Source organism: Pungitius pungitius, chromosome 7, assembly GCF_949316345.1.
Source record: "Pungitius pungitius chromosome 7, fPunPun2.1, whole genome shotgun sequence".
NCBI classification, from domain to species: Eukaryota; Metazoa; Chordata; class Actinopteri; order Perciformes; family Gasterosteidae; genus Pungitius; species Pungitius pungitius.
The window spans coordinates 683,438-699,310 of NC_084906.1; the positions used below are offsets into that span (position 1 = coordinate 683,438).

General features: G+C 43.8%; 2 protein-coding genes and 1 long non-coding RNA gene across 4 annotated transcripts; 1 reads left to right on the forward strand and 2 right to left on the reverse strand.

The window, feature by feature from the left end:
• Window positions 1–197: 197 nt before the first annotated feature.
• Window positions 198–3,933, reverse strand: babam1 (BRISC and BRCA1 A complex member 1). The gene is made up of 9 exons (XM_037470128.2): window positions 3,794–3,933; window positions 2,881–3,353; window positions 2,728–2,786; window positions 2,527–2,647; window positions 2,372–2,450; window positions 2,235–2,259; window positions 1,993–2,122; window positions 1,825–1,911; window positions 198–1,104 (listed from the first exon to the last, which is right to left on the reverse strand). Exons 2-9 carry the CDS (start codon window positions 3,337–3,339, stop codon window positions 904–906), a joined length of 1,161 nt encoding a protein of 386 aa, XP_037326025.2. The 5' UTR covers window positions 3,340–3,353; window positions 3,794–3,933; the 3' UTR covers window positions 198–903.
• A 247-nt stretch (window positions 3,934–4,180) lies between these two features.
• ushbp1 (Usher syndrome 1C binding protein 1) lies at window positions 4,181–10,970 on the forward strand. Of its 2 annotated transcripts, none has more exons than XM_062563644.1 (14): window positions 4,181–4,418; window positions 5,036–5,268; window positions 5,482–5,618; window positions 5,873–6,036; window positions 6,247–6,426; window positions 6,520–6,767; window positions 7,017–7,157; window positions 7,277–7,356; window positions 7,453–7,555; window positions 7,746–7,980; window positions 8,240–8,398; window positions 8,971–9,068; window positions 9,546–9,668; window positions 9,838–10,970. In XM_062563644.1, the coding sequence occupies exons 1-14, from the start codon at window positions 4,413–4,415 to the stop codon at window positions 9,983–9,985; spliced, it is 2,055 nt and encodes a 684-aa protein (XP_062419628.1). In that variant the 5' UTR covers window positions 4,181–4,412; the 3' UTR covers window positions 9,986–10,970. The 2 variants fall into 2 exon arrangements, with proteins under 2 accessions (XP_062419628.1, XP_037326582.2); XM_037470685.2 differs by having other exon boundaries at window positions 5,045–5,268.
• Window positions 10,971–11,289: 319 nt separating this feature from the next.
• Window positions 11,290–15,542, reverse strand: LOC119217207 (uncharacterized). Its single transcript, XR_005120205.2, has 3 exons — window positions 15,354–15,542; window positions 13,449–13,499; window positions 11,290–11,532 (listed from the first exon to the last, which is right to left on the reverse strand). It is a non-coding gene; the product is annotated as an uncharacterized LOC119217207 (long non-coding RNA).
• Between the last annotated feature and the right edge of the window lie 331 nt (window positions 15,543–15,873).

Here is a 15,873-nt window from a genome sequence, read left to right on the forward strand (position 1 = left end):
AAAGGTTTAGTGAAACCTACGAGACTGAAGAACACAGATGAAAGCAGAAAATAATGATGAAAACTGACGTTTGGATGAAAAACGTGGAGCACAGACCCTTCTGAGGAGGGTTGAACCGGTTCAGATCTGGAGAGGGACTCTGCTGCCTGCTGCCCTCTCCTGACAAAAACATAGAAAACGCATGTGAAAAATAAACATGTGATTTGACGTGGTTTATTTTTAATATGCAGAAACAGGTTCAAAAAGCTCATCTGTACAATGCGTTTCTACACAATAAATCCATCAAGGACAGAGAGATCCTTGTCAAAAGAGGGGCAGCTTCTAGATTACTGCACATTCTATGGCTGACAAATTAACTCAAGATGAAATACAACCCATTATAAAACTCATAATACATTAAAACAAAAAGCGGAAGCAATGTTACAGATGTTGTGTCCTGGGTGATAAAGTATATCATATTGCAGTTTGATGTATAGTTTGTGATGGCAGGACATTTGAGACCAATGTTTGCCTTCTAAGCCTCACAGACGGAGCAGCAGGGTGAGGACTTAAATAAAAAGGAAGCCAGTTGAAGAAAAGCCGACGCTGGCTTCTAGACTCTCTGATATTTACTATATCACCTCAAACCTTAGAAAGCTCCCAGAGTATCACGGCCCCCCAAAAAACTAATAATTGTATTACTTCTGCAGCTTGGAACAATCATGACTTTGATTATGTCATGTAAACACATGCGTGGTGTAACTGAAAGTCCTGTTGTTTCATTAGAACTACAGATTGTTTTCACAAATTATTTCTCTTAAGCAGTTAATGGAAAAACCTTCAGTAATAAGGTTTACTTTGAAAACCTACTTTCTAGTAAAACTTAAAACCTTCAGAGAGAAACCTTCATGATTGTGCCGTGTTTTAAACGGTTGCCTCGATGTCCTGGAGGTCTTCCCCCTCCAGCAGGCTGTAGGACGCGTGGCTCTGGAAAGGTCTTTGCAAAGGGTGAGCCAACAGTTTGGCCATGCAGTTGTGCAGCTCGATGGCGGGTCCACTCAGAGAAACCTCAAAGCGATAGCACGCGCCCTTTGAGTCCAGGTTGCAGAACGAGGTGTAGTTGTCCTGGACAAAGAAAACAATAAAATAACATCACCCTGTGGAAAGCTGTTAAAATAGAATATTATACTAAGGATATTGGATGAATTGAGACCATGTGATTATTTACAGGCATGCATCTTCAAACTTCAATTTCTTATCGTAAGGGGGTGGTGATCCATAAGAACAGAATCTCTGTGGTTCGACATACAACAGATCAATGAAATGATCTGCAGAGAAGCCATGCACACCTCAAAGAAACACAGCTAATAACGAGACCCATATAAATGTGTAACAGTATCACACAATGTCTATTACTGTTGATTTGCAATATACACAATGACAAAAGACAAGCAAAGCGAGTCAGAAACAGCAAACTATAGGCAGCCTTTGTTATTAAAACAATTGATATAATAAATCAGTGAGTTTATAGACTTGATGTTTATTGTCTCCCACCCTGTACTGTTCTGCTAAATGTGTTTAGCATTTGATATTTATTTATATTACAATTTCTGTTCCCTTGGTTCCCCTAACCCCTGCAAATAGATTTTTAGAACTACACTTCTGCATTTGCATCTGTGGGCCTGGACATAGTTAATGCTTGGACCGCGGGTGCATTTGTTGCCAACATGCTACACATCAGTCAAATCAATGCATTTTGACCTGTACACATGCAGCTTCCTCTGTCAAAGGAAACCTGAGCACCACTACAGCACCCACGTGGTCTTCATTAGCAGATTCACTCACCCTCCAGCTGGTCTCATCCCCCTGCTCCTCCATCCCGTTGTGAAGATAGACCACATCGAAGAAAAAATATGGAGATTGCAGCATTTTCTACGGCGAGAGAAGAACACGCTAGACTTAGACCTTCAATGTACTGTTCGAGTGGACGACAGATTTCTCAGCAGTACTCACTGCAACCGCCTCTGACGGGCTGAAGTGAAGCTGCCCTGCATGACGGCTGTAGATGAGCACAGTGCGCACCACATACGGAGGAGGGACGGTCTGAACATTGTCCATCGACGGCAGCTCGATCTTCTGACGACTTTAAAGCCCCAAAAAAAGCCAGAAAGAGACGACCGTCAGTAAAAAACCTTCTATGCAATGTTTCATGGATTTTAAGAAGCCCAAAGGGTAAATAGTCAGATGGTACTTACATTACATTAAGAAGATCTTCAAGGTCTATACAGAACAGTTAAGGATAAATGAATTGATTTAACATCCTTCTGTATCGCTTTATTGTAGGGAATATATTTTCATCATTGTTTAATAGGTAGTTTGAATATAAGGATACTGAAGGACTCGCACACATTGGTCTCAAGGTCATACAGACAGCTGCACAGCTCCCTGGGATCAGAGGTGAAGCCTGACAACTGAGGAGCATACACAAGTGCATAAGAAGAGGAACGATATGTCAACAATGGAAGGGGGAAACATTTCTGTACTCACCCACAAGGCGTCGTCATTGACGACTACCAGGGCAAACTCATGCCGTTTGTCAATCTTGTGTTTAGTTCTGACAAACATTTCAATCATCTTCTGGGAAATGTTCAGCGCATTGGTTTTAGACCTATTTGAAAAAAAAAAGTCAAATGAGCTCCTCAGTGACACGGTTACTGAGGAATAAAGGCTAACCGCGCTGCAGCTTACCCGTTAAAAGACTCCAACTTTAGCAAAGACATCTCCTCAGAAAGGTCTAAGCAGATGATCTGCCATGAAACAAAAACCAGACAGAATAAGCCTTGGGGTGAAGAAGGTAGTTTCAAAAGTCATAAGTAGATCTGCTGTGACGCGCTGGCCTACCACTTTCTCTGGACAGTTAACGCGGGGAACTCTGAGCTGGTAATCTGCCGGTGGGGGGATGGGGGTTGTCAAGGCGGGCTGCTGCTGCTGCTGCTGCTGCGTGGGCTTCGGCCTCTCTTTAGCTGCAATGGCAGCAGTGGATAGCGACGCTGCGGCACTGGACGCAGCAGCCGCCGATGCTGCGGCTGCTGCTGTCGCAACGGGGGCCACATTCTGAGCGGCAGCGACTGAAAGGGCCGTGGTAGTGGAGGTGAGAGGAGAGTCGTTGGTGGAAGCCTCCCCCTCGCCCTCCACACGGCTCCCCACGGCGGGTTGAGACACGTTGGGGTTACTGATTCCCCCGAGGCTGCCCGTGCTGCTGCGGCGGTCCTCGGCACCTTCAGGGTTGGAGCGCGTCCGAGGTCGCAGCTCCACCAGATGCTCTTCTCCATCCGCTGGACCGGGCTCTGGCGTCTCCATGGATACACAGGTTGCTATGGAAGGGCAGAGAGGATGAGTTGGGGGGGGGGGGGGGGGGGGGGGGGTTAGTTGAACGCTTAGTGGCAATTCAAAGCAGTAGCTGCTTTTAACACAGATCCTACACTGGACAGCAGCATCAATCTCAGATTCACCCCCCCAAGTCACTACTAACTCTTACTCCAGTATCCGTAGCACAGTGCCGCTGCCATTCTGTCCGTACAGACGAGCAGTGACACGCGGACACTTAACGTAGTTAGTATGTTAGCGCTTCACAGCGTGGAAAGTTTAGACAGAAATGCATCAATCGATGCGTCCAGAGACACCGAGGAGGACCGCGCACTAGCAATGTGAGCTGCTAGCATTCATTGTAACATAACTATACGACATATTGAAGCAAAACATAGGAGCCGAGGTGTATGAAACGTTAATTGATAAAACCTTCGGGTGGACTTACGTGACGAGCAACTGCAACACGTCTAGGATTCAGCAAAGGCGAAACTCATTGAAAGTGGCAAAGAAATTTAAACGACGAACTACCATTTGTTATGATCGAACTACTTCCTCATCGGAAATGAACGAGGCCGGAAATGCAAAACCGTCTAGGATCATGGGTAATGTAGTTTAATTACAGAGTTACGTTTTCTACCCTTTTTACACTTTTTCTTATTATGTGGATGTTGTGGTGCAAATTATAGTCGCAACAGAAGTGATATTTAAAGGAAAAAATATGTTTAAAAAATACAAAACATTGTAGTACAGTGTACATCCAGAGTGAATGCTATTCATAGTAGACTAGGGAAAGGCATTGGAGCAAATGTGGACAAAACAGGAAAGTGACATGGGATGGGTGGGGATGGCTTTCTGAGTGTTTTCCACTTACTTCACTCATCACACTCAATACTCTTGGACACACATGGAGAGAGCAGATGTCAGCAGTGGCTAACTTTAGTCCAATATTATAACAGGAACAGTAAGACTGAGGAAAGAATTATCTAATTTTGTCCGTTTTTTAAATTGGCAGAGAACCGAAACAACAGGAAGCAGATCACTGCCGCGCATCAGGATCAAGAGCTATGGAGGTTAGTTATGATGCAGTGTTTCAGTGTTTGTCATAGTCTTGCTACTGTAATATAATGCACTTTGTTCTGAAACCAGATCAGACGGTATGGGAGCACAATGGTTAGTAATATACATACACATTTTATAACTGTTTTTCTAAAATTAGGAATGGGTCTTTAGCCTGGGACCTATCCACAGTGTTTGTTGTATGTATATATATATATATATATATATATATATTGTCTGTATCTTTATATATATATATATATGGATTGTATATATGTACTATAATAGATAATAGAATAGAAGAGAAACAATTTATTCCACTACATTTTTGTGCACAACAAAAGAGGATTGGTTCGACAAATATTTGCTCAGCAGGAAGTTGGATCTCAGGATGTTTTAGTTTCCTCCTCTTCCGCTACTCAAAACAAATCAGGCCAAATAGTGCAACAACAAGGTCTGGTTAACACACATCATGAAACAGGAATTAGCTCAGTGAAATTATAACCTGCTCTTCAATAGTGGCATATTATTAACAGGCAGACAGAGAAAACATATCATTACAACTTCTCTTATAAAGGAAATTAATTCAATATTTGCAAACATAGGAAAAATTATTTTCTTACAATCCAAGGGTTTGCAGGATTTCTGCCTGGTTCGATGCGACAGCCTGGATGCCGGTTCAGGGTGTGACAGGGAGGTGATGACCCTAATCGACCAGATGACCCTTGACCCCGAGGGCTTTGACCCCACAGCAAACATGGAGCCTTCGCCGGCAGAGCTGGCTCAGTGCGAGGCTGAAGTGGGCACGCTGCTCAACATCATCGCTGAATTGAACAAGAAGATGGGTTCACTAAAGGCACCAAGGTAACGTTAGTAAAAGATTGACAGGTGGGTATTATTGAATCCGTGACACTGATATGAGCCTTAAAACCTACCTGAAGGAATGCATTTGGTTTATTTTGATGGTTTGTTACACATTTCCCTTCAATACATTATTCATTGGTCTGCTTAGCTAGTCTCAAAATAAACAACGTGGTATTTACAATTCAAAATCTTAATGCTACTAGTATTCTGCAGTGACCCGGGGGACCTGAGACCACAAGGACTGTCCAGACCTCTGGTTCCAGACCTCCTGTCCCACAGACTGCTCAGAAGATGCTCGGAGAGTAGTTCTGCCTCTGCTGCCACATCCAAACCTTCCCCGACTGAGCGAGGTTGGCACTCTAACAACATGGCTTTGTTTTCAATTAATTTTAAAGAGAGATCTTTAAACCAAGCGGAAACCTACTGTATTCATTTAAACATCTAATCCATAGTCTGAAACAGACAGAAAGTGATTTTGAAGGAAATTAAACATTACCAATACAGAGTACTCATTTTTTAAATTGTATTATTCATAATTTAGACGTAAAACCACCACTGACGTATTTTAACATGATTAACTGCATCTCTACTGTACCTCCACCAGGGGGCGGTGGTGTGGTGTGGACTAAACTACAAGAGGTTTTATCATCAGTGGAGGACTCCATCAGCTCTAAAAGGTCCTGGGCCGCCCCCATCACAGCTTCTGACCAAAATAAGCACAAAGAGCATCTTCGAGCCACCCAGGAGAGTCGGGTTAAAGTCACTCAGGTATTAAAATTGTATTTAACTTGATTCCTGACATTGTTGACTTTTTGTTATAAAAGCTGATACTTTGAGATAAAATCTAGAGATGGATGTAGAGGTCTATCATTGGTGTCTTTTTTTATTTGATGGATCCATTCATGAGAAATACATTTAATTTCTCTCTTTGTTAGTTTTGCATCTGCCCCTTCCATAATTTTGGCTCGTTGGTTTTAGATATTGAAGGACATGGAAATAGAGTTTGGGATTTCATGCCCATCAGGCCCGTCAAATGACCACGACGTCCTGGATCTGGAGAAGCGAGACTCTGCTCTCAGGTGCACCTTGCAGAGTCATCAAGAGGAGCTCGAGAGAGAACAAAGCACCTTCAGCCAGATGGAAGAAGACAAAAACAAGGTAGATGAGAAGCTTTTGTTAATAAGAGGTGAGGCTAAATATAATAATTGTGAGTATATTTGGCACAATTCGTTAACTCTACCCATGTTTCAGCTGGTTGGTCTCCAAAGATCCTGGAGGTCAGGAGGTCGCTCCGCTTCCTACGGGTCCACGGCAGGAGCTCCCAGTCCCACCAGGGCCTCTCCTCCCTTCCCGGGTTCACCGTTACTCCACAGAAGAACAGCCAGAGCTGGAACACCTCTGTGTGTCGGTGGCGATGGTTCTCCAGTGGACTCTGTTACCTCCTGCAGTCCTTGTCCGAGTCCCATCGGCCCGGAGTCTGAGACGGACCGGCTGAACAGGTGAAAGCACACTGGCAACATTACATTTAAAGAATAGCTATAGGATTTCTTTTGGTCCGAAATTGACGTTTTAAATAAGTAAAACTGTCTCTCATTTGTCCTGCTATATTGATTTTGATCCATTTATAACAATACAGCACATAGATGAACAGGATTCTGAATTACGCAGATACAGTGTTTTGCCAACCGTCTATATCTAGTTTCTTCCCGTGTCAGCTCTTGACTCTCATCCTCTCTCTCATCATTCAGATGCATTGAGAGGCTGAGGGCCAGAAACGAGCGTCTGACTGCAGCTCTGGAGAGAAGGAAGGGAGAGACAGAACGAAGCAGCATTACACTGAGCCGACTTGAGGCTAACTGCTCCGCTCTGGAGACGGCTCTCAGATACTGGTACAAACATCTGGCAGACAAATGCAGAGGCCATTCAAGGAAGTTCATGACAATGCTCGGCAACCTGGTTTTTCTCATATAGTGACTGCGTATTTTGTGTTTGTGGCTGTGATTGACAGTGAGGAGTGTGAAGAGGCCTACAGCGAGCTGCTGTCACTCCATGACGCCAGAAAGACGCTAAGCATTCCAGACTCAGCAGGTGTTTGTATACCATGTTTTAATACCTCCTACTTCTATGAATACATGTCAACCCCCCCGTACACACAGTAAGGCTCACAGTTTCTCTTCTCATCAGAGGCAGTTGGTGACAGTTCCTCATCTCAGCTCATGAGAACAGAAGAGCTGTCCACCTCTTTCTCAACAGCAGGAGTCACAGAGGAGATGCACACAGGCCAGAGGTGACATCTCTATGTGCACCTTGCACATTCATAGGAATGTCCTTGTATTTGAAATTACAAATAGAAGGATCAAAACCTTTTACGAATATAACACTTATCCATAAATCATCAAAAATGGAAATGCTATTAACTGCATTCTGTTATGGACTCAATGATGTGTGGCAATAAGAAAGAACCTGTGACCTCACAGGACAGCTGAGCTGGTGCAGCGAGAGGCTGTTCTCCGCCAGCGGATCGAGCGGCTAAAGAGAGACCGGGCCGCCATCAGTCGGCCCAAGCTGAGCCCCGGAGAGGAGTGCAAAACGAGCCCCGAAAGTGATCACCCGGCTGCATCAAGAGCGGGACACGGGACCAAAGACAACACCAAACCTCCCGATTCCAAGAAAGCCAAGGCTTCCCTCTTCTGTGAACTCATTTCTGTCAGGGTAGGAGCAATGTGTCCATTACAACTTAATCATAGAGATCCAGATGCCTTGATGTCATCGTTTTAAGGATGATTTGTTAAAGGCAACATCTATGTATATAGAACTTAGATGAACAACTTTCCAAAACACAGTTTTTCTTCACAGAAGTGGGGTTAAATTGCTCGTTGTGATAAAGCATCTAAATGTTGTGCATCTGCCACTAATTCATACCTCGTATCGGCATCCAACTCTACTCTGTTTCATGGTTTAACGTTTCCAGGAGGAAATGTCAGACCTGCGAGCTCTAATCCGCCTCAAGGAGAAAGAGTTGAGACGTCTGGAGTGGGGTTTAATGTCCCAGAAGGTCCAGGAATCAGCCGGAGCCTACGTTCCAGAAGGCCTGAAACAGGAGATGGAGGATTGTAAGACCGAACAACAGGTAGGACACGACTCCTCCATGTTTCAATTCATCAAATAATACAAAGTCAAGGTGAAATGAGCAAGAGGGAGCAGGACTTTGGTCCGCTGTGGCAGACCCGTTTCAAATCTGGGTGTCCCACATGGGAAATCACACATCTACCAAAGCAGAATCCCTTTAGGCCAAGAGGGGTATTTTGGTTCCACAAGGTCTTCTGCTGGGCTGTCCTCACACACCTCTGTCACTGTCTAATGAGAAAGAGCTGAGCAGCTACTTTAGATTGTCACTGTAGACCCGGGTGGGAAGGTTCCCTCCTCTAAAGCTTCTTTTCGTCCCCAGTATTCATTTTGAATGGTTTAGAAGAACAACGCATGTGGTCAACTTACAGGCTCTTGCAGTGTTTCAACCCAGAGTCCAGTTGCTTCTGAGGCAGCGTCGTAAATGATGTCCTCCCGGTTTATTCCCAATGTTCTGAGCAGCGGGTTCCAGCCGAGGGGTTGGGTCCCCGTAAAGACAATTCTGATCTTCATCAGAACAGGATTGAATGGGGAAGGGCTTTTGAGCATTTATCCCAATTGAGGGTTGTGTTTCAGAGGGTGTGTGAAAATGCAGCTAAACCTGATGGCGATGGGAACGTCTCTGATCCTCCATCCAGACCCATTCTGAAGGAGCTGCAGGCCGTCCTGCAAAGGTGAGGCTTCGTCATTTCTCTGTGCACTGCAGTCTAATGTCAAGAGCATCAAATACTTTACAACACCATGCTATTCTTAAAGGCAACTATTTAATATGAAATACTTCCCTTTTAGAATGTTTCAACAAGGAAACCTGAAACAATTGTCATCTAGAGAAATGTAGTCAGTGCACAGAATGCATCACTCAGACATCTGGTTTTATCTGTTGCTTAGAAACGCCGTTAGCAGAAATGCAGACTTTGGACTTAAAGGGCATCTTGTTCTCCATCAGATGCTTCAGAAAGCATCCCATTCTTCTTCTGACCTCCAACAGTGAATACTTCTGAACAAAGCTCAGCTGTCATACAGACATTTAGAATGTTTCCCATAGAGTTTATAAATGGTTTATGTGAGGAGCCTTTGTGCCTTCAGTAAGAGGAGTAGAGTTACATGATGATCTCCCTTGTGTTTCACATGATCTTTATTTTTGTTTTCAGGGAACAAGCCCTAAAAAAGAGACTGGCTTTAGTTCAAGACTCACTAAACACAGCTCTGTCAGACAGCACCTCGCACAGGAGGGACAGTGGAGACCAGATTGCCCGACTGACACAAGCTCACAGGTTAGAACGCCAGGAAGCTGGTGGACAGACTGCAGGTCGTTGTCCTCGTTCATCAGCACCTTTCTGCTCGTACGACTTAAGCCAAACACGACAAGTCGTTTCCGTAATCTTATGGTTTTGTGTGATGGTATTAAATCGTGTCTCGCTTGGTGGGTTTCTTACTTTTCAGTAAAGCCTTGAGTTCGTACCGGCAGATTCGCCGGAAGTACCGGGAGCAGGTGTGGAGGCTGGAGCAGAAGGTGGCGGCCGTGATGGAAAGTCGCCATCGAGCTGCAGCCGAGGCCTTGGAGGGGCGGAGGGAGGAGACGGTTCTGTGATCTTGAGATCCAAAGTCTCTTCTTATCCAGGTGCTTTAGAGTTACTGTTTATGTACCTTTTTTATCATCTACTGTATGTATCTGTCAAATCATATTTTACACCAACCGCAGCGTGTTCAGCCGTTCATTGGCTGAGAGACTCCAATGCAGCTTATGTAGGTCAGTAGAACATGAAAAGCGGTTTCACTTTGCCTTTTTAACCCTTGTGTGGGTCACCAACAAAGAGCTTAACTCGTCTCCCAGGAAACGCACATCACGAGACACATTCCTTATTTCAGAGAAACAGCTGTCACGAATGCTGTGGGCCGATTCAAGGACTGAGCCCTCTGAGGAGCTTAGGGCTGACCTTGGAGAGAGCACATGTCCTTCTTCCCATGCAAGCCTGACGGTGTGAAGCCCCCCCCCGCCTCGCTGTCCTCACAGAGCTCAGAGGTGGGGGAGGGGGCCACGGCGTCGGCTGATGGTCACACAGAGAGAGTCTTCTTGGCACATGACCATCGTTTTCTCTGCTGTTCACTATTTCCACCTCTTCTCAATACTTTGCTAGTATCTAGAAAAAAAGGCTATCGTGAGACATTGGTGTTAAAATAATCCTCTTGCTGAGGCAAACATTCACTCAACTGAATCATTTAAACCCTGTTACATTATTGGACTGGAAGTGAACAGTTGATGCAACATTAAGAAATCCTTAAAGCTCTCCTATACGTTGTAAAACGATATTTCCAAACTTACTCTGATTCTCAAACATTGCTGGAACGCCTTTTCCATATAGTTTTTGTGATGTTTGCTTTAATTTGCAGGTTTTGGGAATATACCATGGAGCTTACTTCCTTCTATTGTTTTATCTTTTATTTTGCAGGAGCAATAGTGTCTTGTATCATTTTGAGCATATTTACTGTATTATGTTGTATTATCACTGCTTTGATTTGGATTTGAAAACCCAATTAAAATAAAAAGTATTAAAATGACTGTTTTCTGGGGTTTCATTTTTTTCTAAATACAAAAATCTAAACTCTAAATCTGTAATAAAATAAAGACGCACGTGACAACAATGTGTGTGTCACCATCTTTCTATACCGATCCCTTTCTCTTTACCTCACTCATACCTCCATTTCCTCTCACTCATCTCTCAATCACGTTGATGCCCGCCCCCCCCCCCCCCCCCCCCTCCAGCCGACCCCTTACCCTGACCCCCCCTGAGCCAGTCAGCTGCAGCTGTGACCGGCGGTCAGGAGGTTAAGGCAAAGGTTGAGTGTCCCGCCCACAGGGTCACGGCGACGCAGCGCTGTTGTGTTGGACTTTGAATGGAGGGTTCAGGGCCCCCGACGCCCCGACTGCTGCCTGAGCTTGCCCTTTCCCGAGCAGAGGTCATCGCAGAGGGTCAGTCCTCGACGCCCCCCCCGTACCTCCAGGTCACCATCTCTATTGTTGCCATGGCTGCCATCAGAGCAGATGATGCAATCATCGTTCCATTGTGTTGTGTCTCAGTCCATCCAACCTTTAGTGAACTCTCGTGTCAAACTGCCTTCATTATGCCCATCTCTCCTCTGGAAAGAAGAAAATATGTCATGTGATCATTCTTAGCTAAAAAATAAATACCAATACAACAATTTCAAAGTAACTGTACTTCAAATGTCGGAGCTACTGATTCGTTACACTATTGTACAACACAAAGTTGGTAAATCATGCTGGAGCTGAGCTTTACTACTTGAAGTTGTTCATTTAAACCAGTTTATTGTGTTTTATTACTTCAACGTATTATTTATTAATGTAAAAAAAAAGCAATGTAACCTGTGAATATAGATCAAATTAATATAAAAGTACAATATTTGCCCCTAAAAATGTAGCAGACCGGAGGAGCAGAGAAGCACAGTATGAAAATACTGAATATTTTCACACATCACATGATCTCAGTATTACAACCTGAAGATTGTTCTCACGTATGATTACTTCTCATTCTCTTGATTTAAACAATATGTTCAATTTAAATATACACTGTATATGTCTGCCAGTGGAGTACTTGAGTATTTATCTTAGACATATAGTGGAGTACATGAATCAAAAGGAAATACTGTCATCTAATAATATACAATATGGAACTCATTGGACTGCTGTTGGTGTTTGCCTTTAAAAACTGTTCATTCAAACATGGCTCAACATTTCTATGTTCTACTGTGATGAAAGTTACATTGAAATACAGATTTTAAAAACCAAAGCATGAGGGAGATAAGAAGTTCCACGAGAACAGACTGATTAGATATTTAAATGTCGATGGTATTTTGGACGCTGTAGCGTCTGCTAACAGTTAGACTCAGAGGCAACAGCCAGGGGGACAAGGGGGGGGGTTCAGTGCCTGGGAAAAATAGTCAAACCATTATTAGACGACAGAGGCTGTCAATCAGTGTGGGGGTGGACGCAATCTCACACACACACACACGAGGGTCAGTGACCTCGGGGTTTTAGGTCAACTCATTTACTCTTTGCATCCGTTGCTCATTTTAATAAGTTGTCCCTCCGTAAGCTGTAAGAAGGGGTCAGAGCCTGCGGCCTCACCCCCCCGCCCTCTCTTTCCCAAAGCCATTAGCTCACCTGTCACAACCACTCCACATGCCCTCTCATCTCCTCCATCTCTCTGTTCTCCGCCCTGTGCCACGCTGACCCGACACCTCTCCCCAGTCGTTGGCATTGAGAAGCACGAAAGAGATCTGACCTCAATCAAATGGCCGATCCCATCCGTTTGGTGATCTTACCCACTCAGATAATGCCATTAAAAAGCTCAGACCGGCCTCAAAAACCACCAGACAAAAGACAGGAATCTTGTTGCGGGTGAGCCGGATAATGAAGACGTAGAACCCCAGGCTCCTGTCACGGATGTACGCCTCGTCTAGAGGTTAAAAGAGCTGTTTGAGGAGCACCAGGCACACTTTATACACGCTTTGTTTTATTAAACAGTCAGAAAGAAAGATGTTATTTGTTTGGAAAATGGTAAAACATTATAAAAGACTATGTTAATTTGAAATAGGTGGCACGTTTTAATTTAAACCAATCAGAGGGGTTTCTCGTGGTGATAGACAGATCTGATACTGGATATTTGATAGCAATTCATTTGGAGGACGCAAATAAATGAACTAATAAAACAAAGTATTAGACCAGATACTTATTCACAGGGTTTCTGGACAGTTCCACGACATTCAGAAAATCCAATTCCGAATGTCTGGATTCGACTTCCTGTGGTGTTTTTGTGGTTTATGTGATGCCAAATGAGAGGAACTTAGATAAAGGTATGACGCTAAACGCATTAACTTCATTCCAATGAACAGGATGATCAAAATGTGTAACAACATAACGCACTGGTTTGCTCGCTGTAAAGGTGAACAGCTCATGTCAATGTTGAACACCTGTCGGGGGGGGGTTTGGATCAACATTCAACGTTCTCCAACAACCAAACAGAATAAACAGCTACCTTGTGGCGTAATGTTTCCTCCGTCAAGATCCAGATGATTGTAGATCCAAACTGTAGGAAAAAAAGGAAAAAATTAGATGTGGGTACAACAGTAGTTTGAGGCTCAAGATGCAGCCACTCGGCTTCTGTTGGTTGTTTTCTACAGTGAACATCAACACAAATACAACAACCATCAGTGTGTTATTAAGGGCTCACCTGCAGACAGAGGGAGGCGGAGGAAACCTTCCCTCAATTTGAACTGTTTTGTACTTAACTAGTCTAATAACTAGTCCTTATAGTCCTTAGTCTTTGTATAAAGGTTATTTTTGATTCATTTTGACATTTGGTCCAGTTGGCGCATAACAGCGAGATGACCAAAAAAGAAGGGTGAGAGAAATCGGCAATGACATTTAACCAGATATGCCGAGTTTCCTACTTGTTAAAGGGAAAAGAATGACTTCTCATCTAACTATAGCTCATCATCTTTCTGTGATGCACGTTGGCCGATCAAAGTGAGTCGGGGGGAGGAAGCCCCCGCTGACCACAGATCAGAAGAAGAGCTCAAACAGCTTCCCAGTTTGTGAGTGGTAGGTTACAGCAATAAGGTGTTTCAAGGGGAAAGATGGCAGAGGGAGTGGCCTCGTCCTAATCCCCTTAAAGCATCTGAGTCGTCTTCACTGAGCTCATTAGGACATCATCCTGCCCCCCCCGAGCACCGTATTCGACCTACAGGCCGCTAGCAGGGAGCGACAGATTGGACTCAGATTTAAAAGAGATTGAACCTGTTGTTTTGGAACACGAGCAAATTGCTTTGGCTGGAGAGTAAATGCCCTCAAATAAGGCATCATTTATTATTAAAAGCCAATTGGGTTCATCTTTGAAATGACAAACCGCCAATGATACTTATTTTACATCTGAGTGAAAAGGCATAGATTTATTAGAATCACTTTACTTTTGCCTGAGCCCATCGTTTATTCCTTATCTGCCATTTCGTTCTCACTGATGATCACAATTTTGCTGCCACTGCTGGAGGCTGTCAATCATGATATCAGCTGGTCTCCTCTTTCCAACCACACAACAACGTTATTGTCTCTTTACCTTCAGTACGCTCAATCACGTCAGTTTGATATTAAAATCAATTCAATTGAATGTACTAAAAACTATGTTGGTCAAGGGTGTCATTTCTTTGATGTTTTGTGTCTGACACGTCATCATGACGTCAACAGACAAAAAATAATGGCGTTCCTGTGTAGATCCAAAGCCAGCTATTAAAACCCCTTTATCATTCACAAGTGGACTGATTGTAGTTCCATGACTGTAGAGCTGCTCTACATTTATTTAAGCGATGGGTCAAACGAGCAGATGATGGGAAACATGTTGCTGCAGAGAGTAACAGATTGTTTGGTCAGTAGGTCAGTTGTCTACCATGTCTCATCAAGCTCATTTTTAGCTTGAGTAGCAAACACGTTCCAACACAAGCTGGTTCCCCTCGTGCCCAGCACCAAGGCCCAGTGCATCGTAAACATAGTGGAGTCATCAGATGAAGAGCTAGATGTTTCCTTTGAAGACTTTCAAGGCCAAACCAGAGAGAACTCCAAATGCATGCTCGTGTTATTGCATGTAACAACTTCATGAGCTGATAATATTCTGCTGGAAAAACCTCATTCTGCTACTTGAACAGAAAAAGTTGTTTTTTGATGCTACGCCGCTGACTGTTGTTGAGTGACGTGGATGCGTTTGTTCTGTGTGTGAACCGTGAAAGACCTGCAGGAATTCTAATTGATTCTGCTATACCATTGTTCTTGTGCTGAGTGACATCTAAAATATGGCCAATTTGTGTCACCACCTACCACAATATATCAATGTGAGAAGCTCTGTATTATAAACACAAGATTTTAAATCGCTGATTTGAATGACAACACACACCAAAAGGCAAGTTTCCCACCATCTCCAGCAGGTCCTGGGTGGGGGGAGGGCAAATATTGATTGGATGCCAAGTTGCTATGGAGTCACCCCAGCAGATGTTTTTCTTTGGCAGGTTCAACTGCTCCGTGTGTCTTAAATTGCTCCGTCATTGGCTTGAGGTCAAAGGCCTGAGGATGGAGAGAGAGAGAGAGAGAGGAGAGAGAGAGAGAGAGAGAGAGAGACAAGATACATTTCTTTTGGTCCAAAGGGCAGCAGGGGTTAATGAGGAAGGAGCAGGGAGTCATGTGCTCTTACTTCTCAGAGTTAAAGTTTAACCCTGTTTTTTAAATTCCTCTACATTTTAACTTGTGCAGTAACCCAATTCCAGACCAATAATCACCCCATTATTAACTTGGAATCATATGAATTGTTACCAAGGTAACCAAAGCATCATTCTGTAAAAAGTAATACAACCGGTACTGACCTATATTATGGGTACAAATATACAAATACAGATACAAAGACCCAAGTCTCTTGATTT

Excerpts from the sequence above, each read along its gene's own strand:
- babam1 (XM_037470128.2), bottom strand. The coding sequence starts at position 3,339 with ATGGAGACGCCAGAGCCCGGTCCAGCGGATGGAGAAGAGCATCTGGTG. Across the intron at positions 2,787-2,880 it reads TTAACTGTCCAGAGAAAGTG|ATCATCTGCTTAGACCTTTC; the intron begins GTAGGCCAGCGC and ends GTTTCATGGCAG. Across the intron at positions 2,648-2,727 it reads AAGTTGGAGTCTTTTAACGG|GTCTAAAACCAATGCGCTGA; the intron begins GTAAGCTGCAGC and ends TTTTTCAAATAG.
- ushbp1 (XM_062563644.1), top strand. Across the intron at positions 5,619-5,872 it reads ACCTTCCCCGACTGAGCGAG|GGGGCGGTGGTGTGGTGTGG; the intron begins GTTGGCACTCTA and ends TACCTCCACCAG. Across the intron at positions 9,069-9,545 it reads CTGCAGGCCGTCCTGCAAAG|GGAACAAGCCCTAAAAAAGA; the intron begins GTGAGGCTTCGT and ends TTTTGTTTTCAG.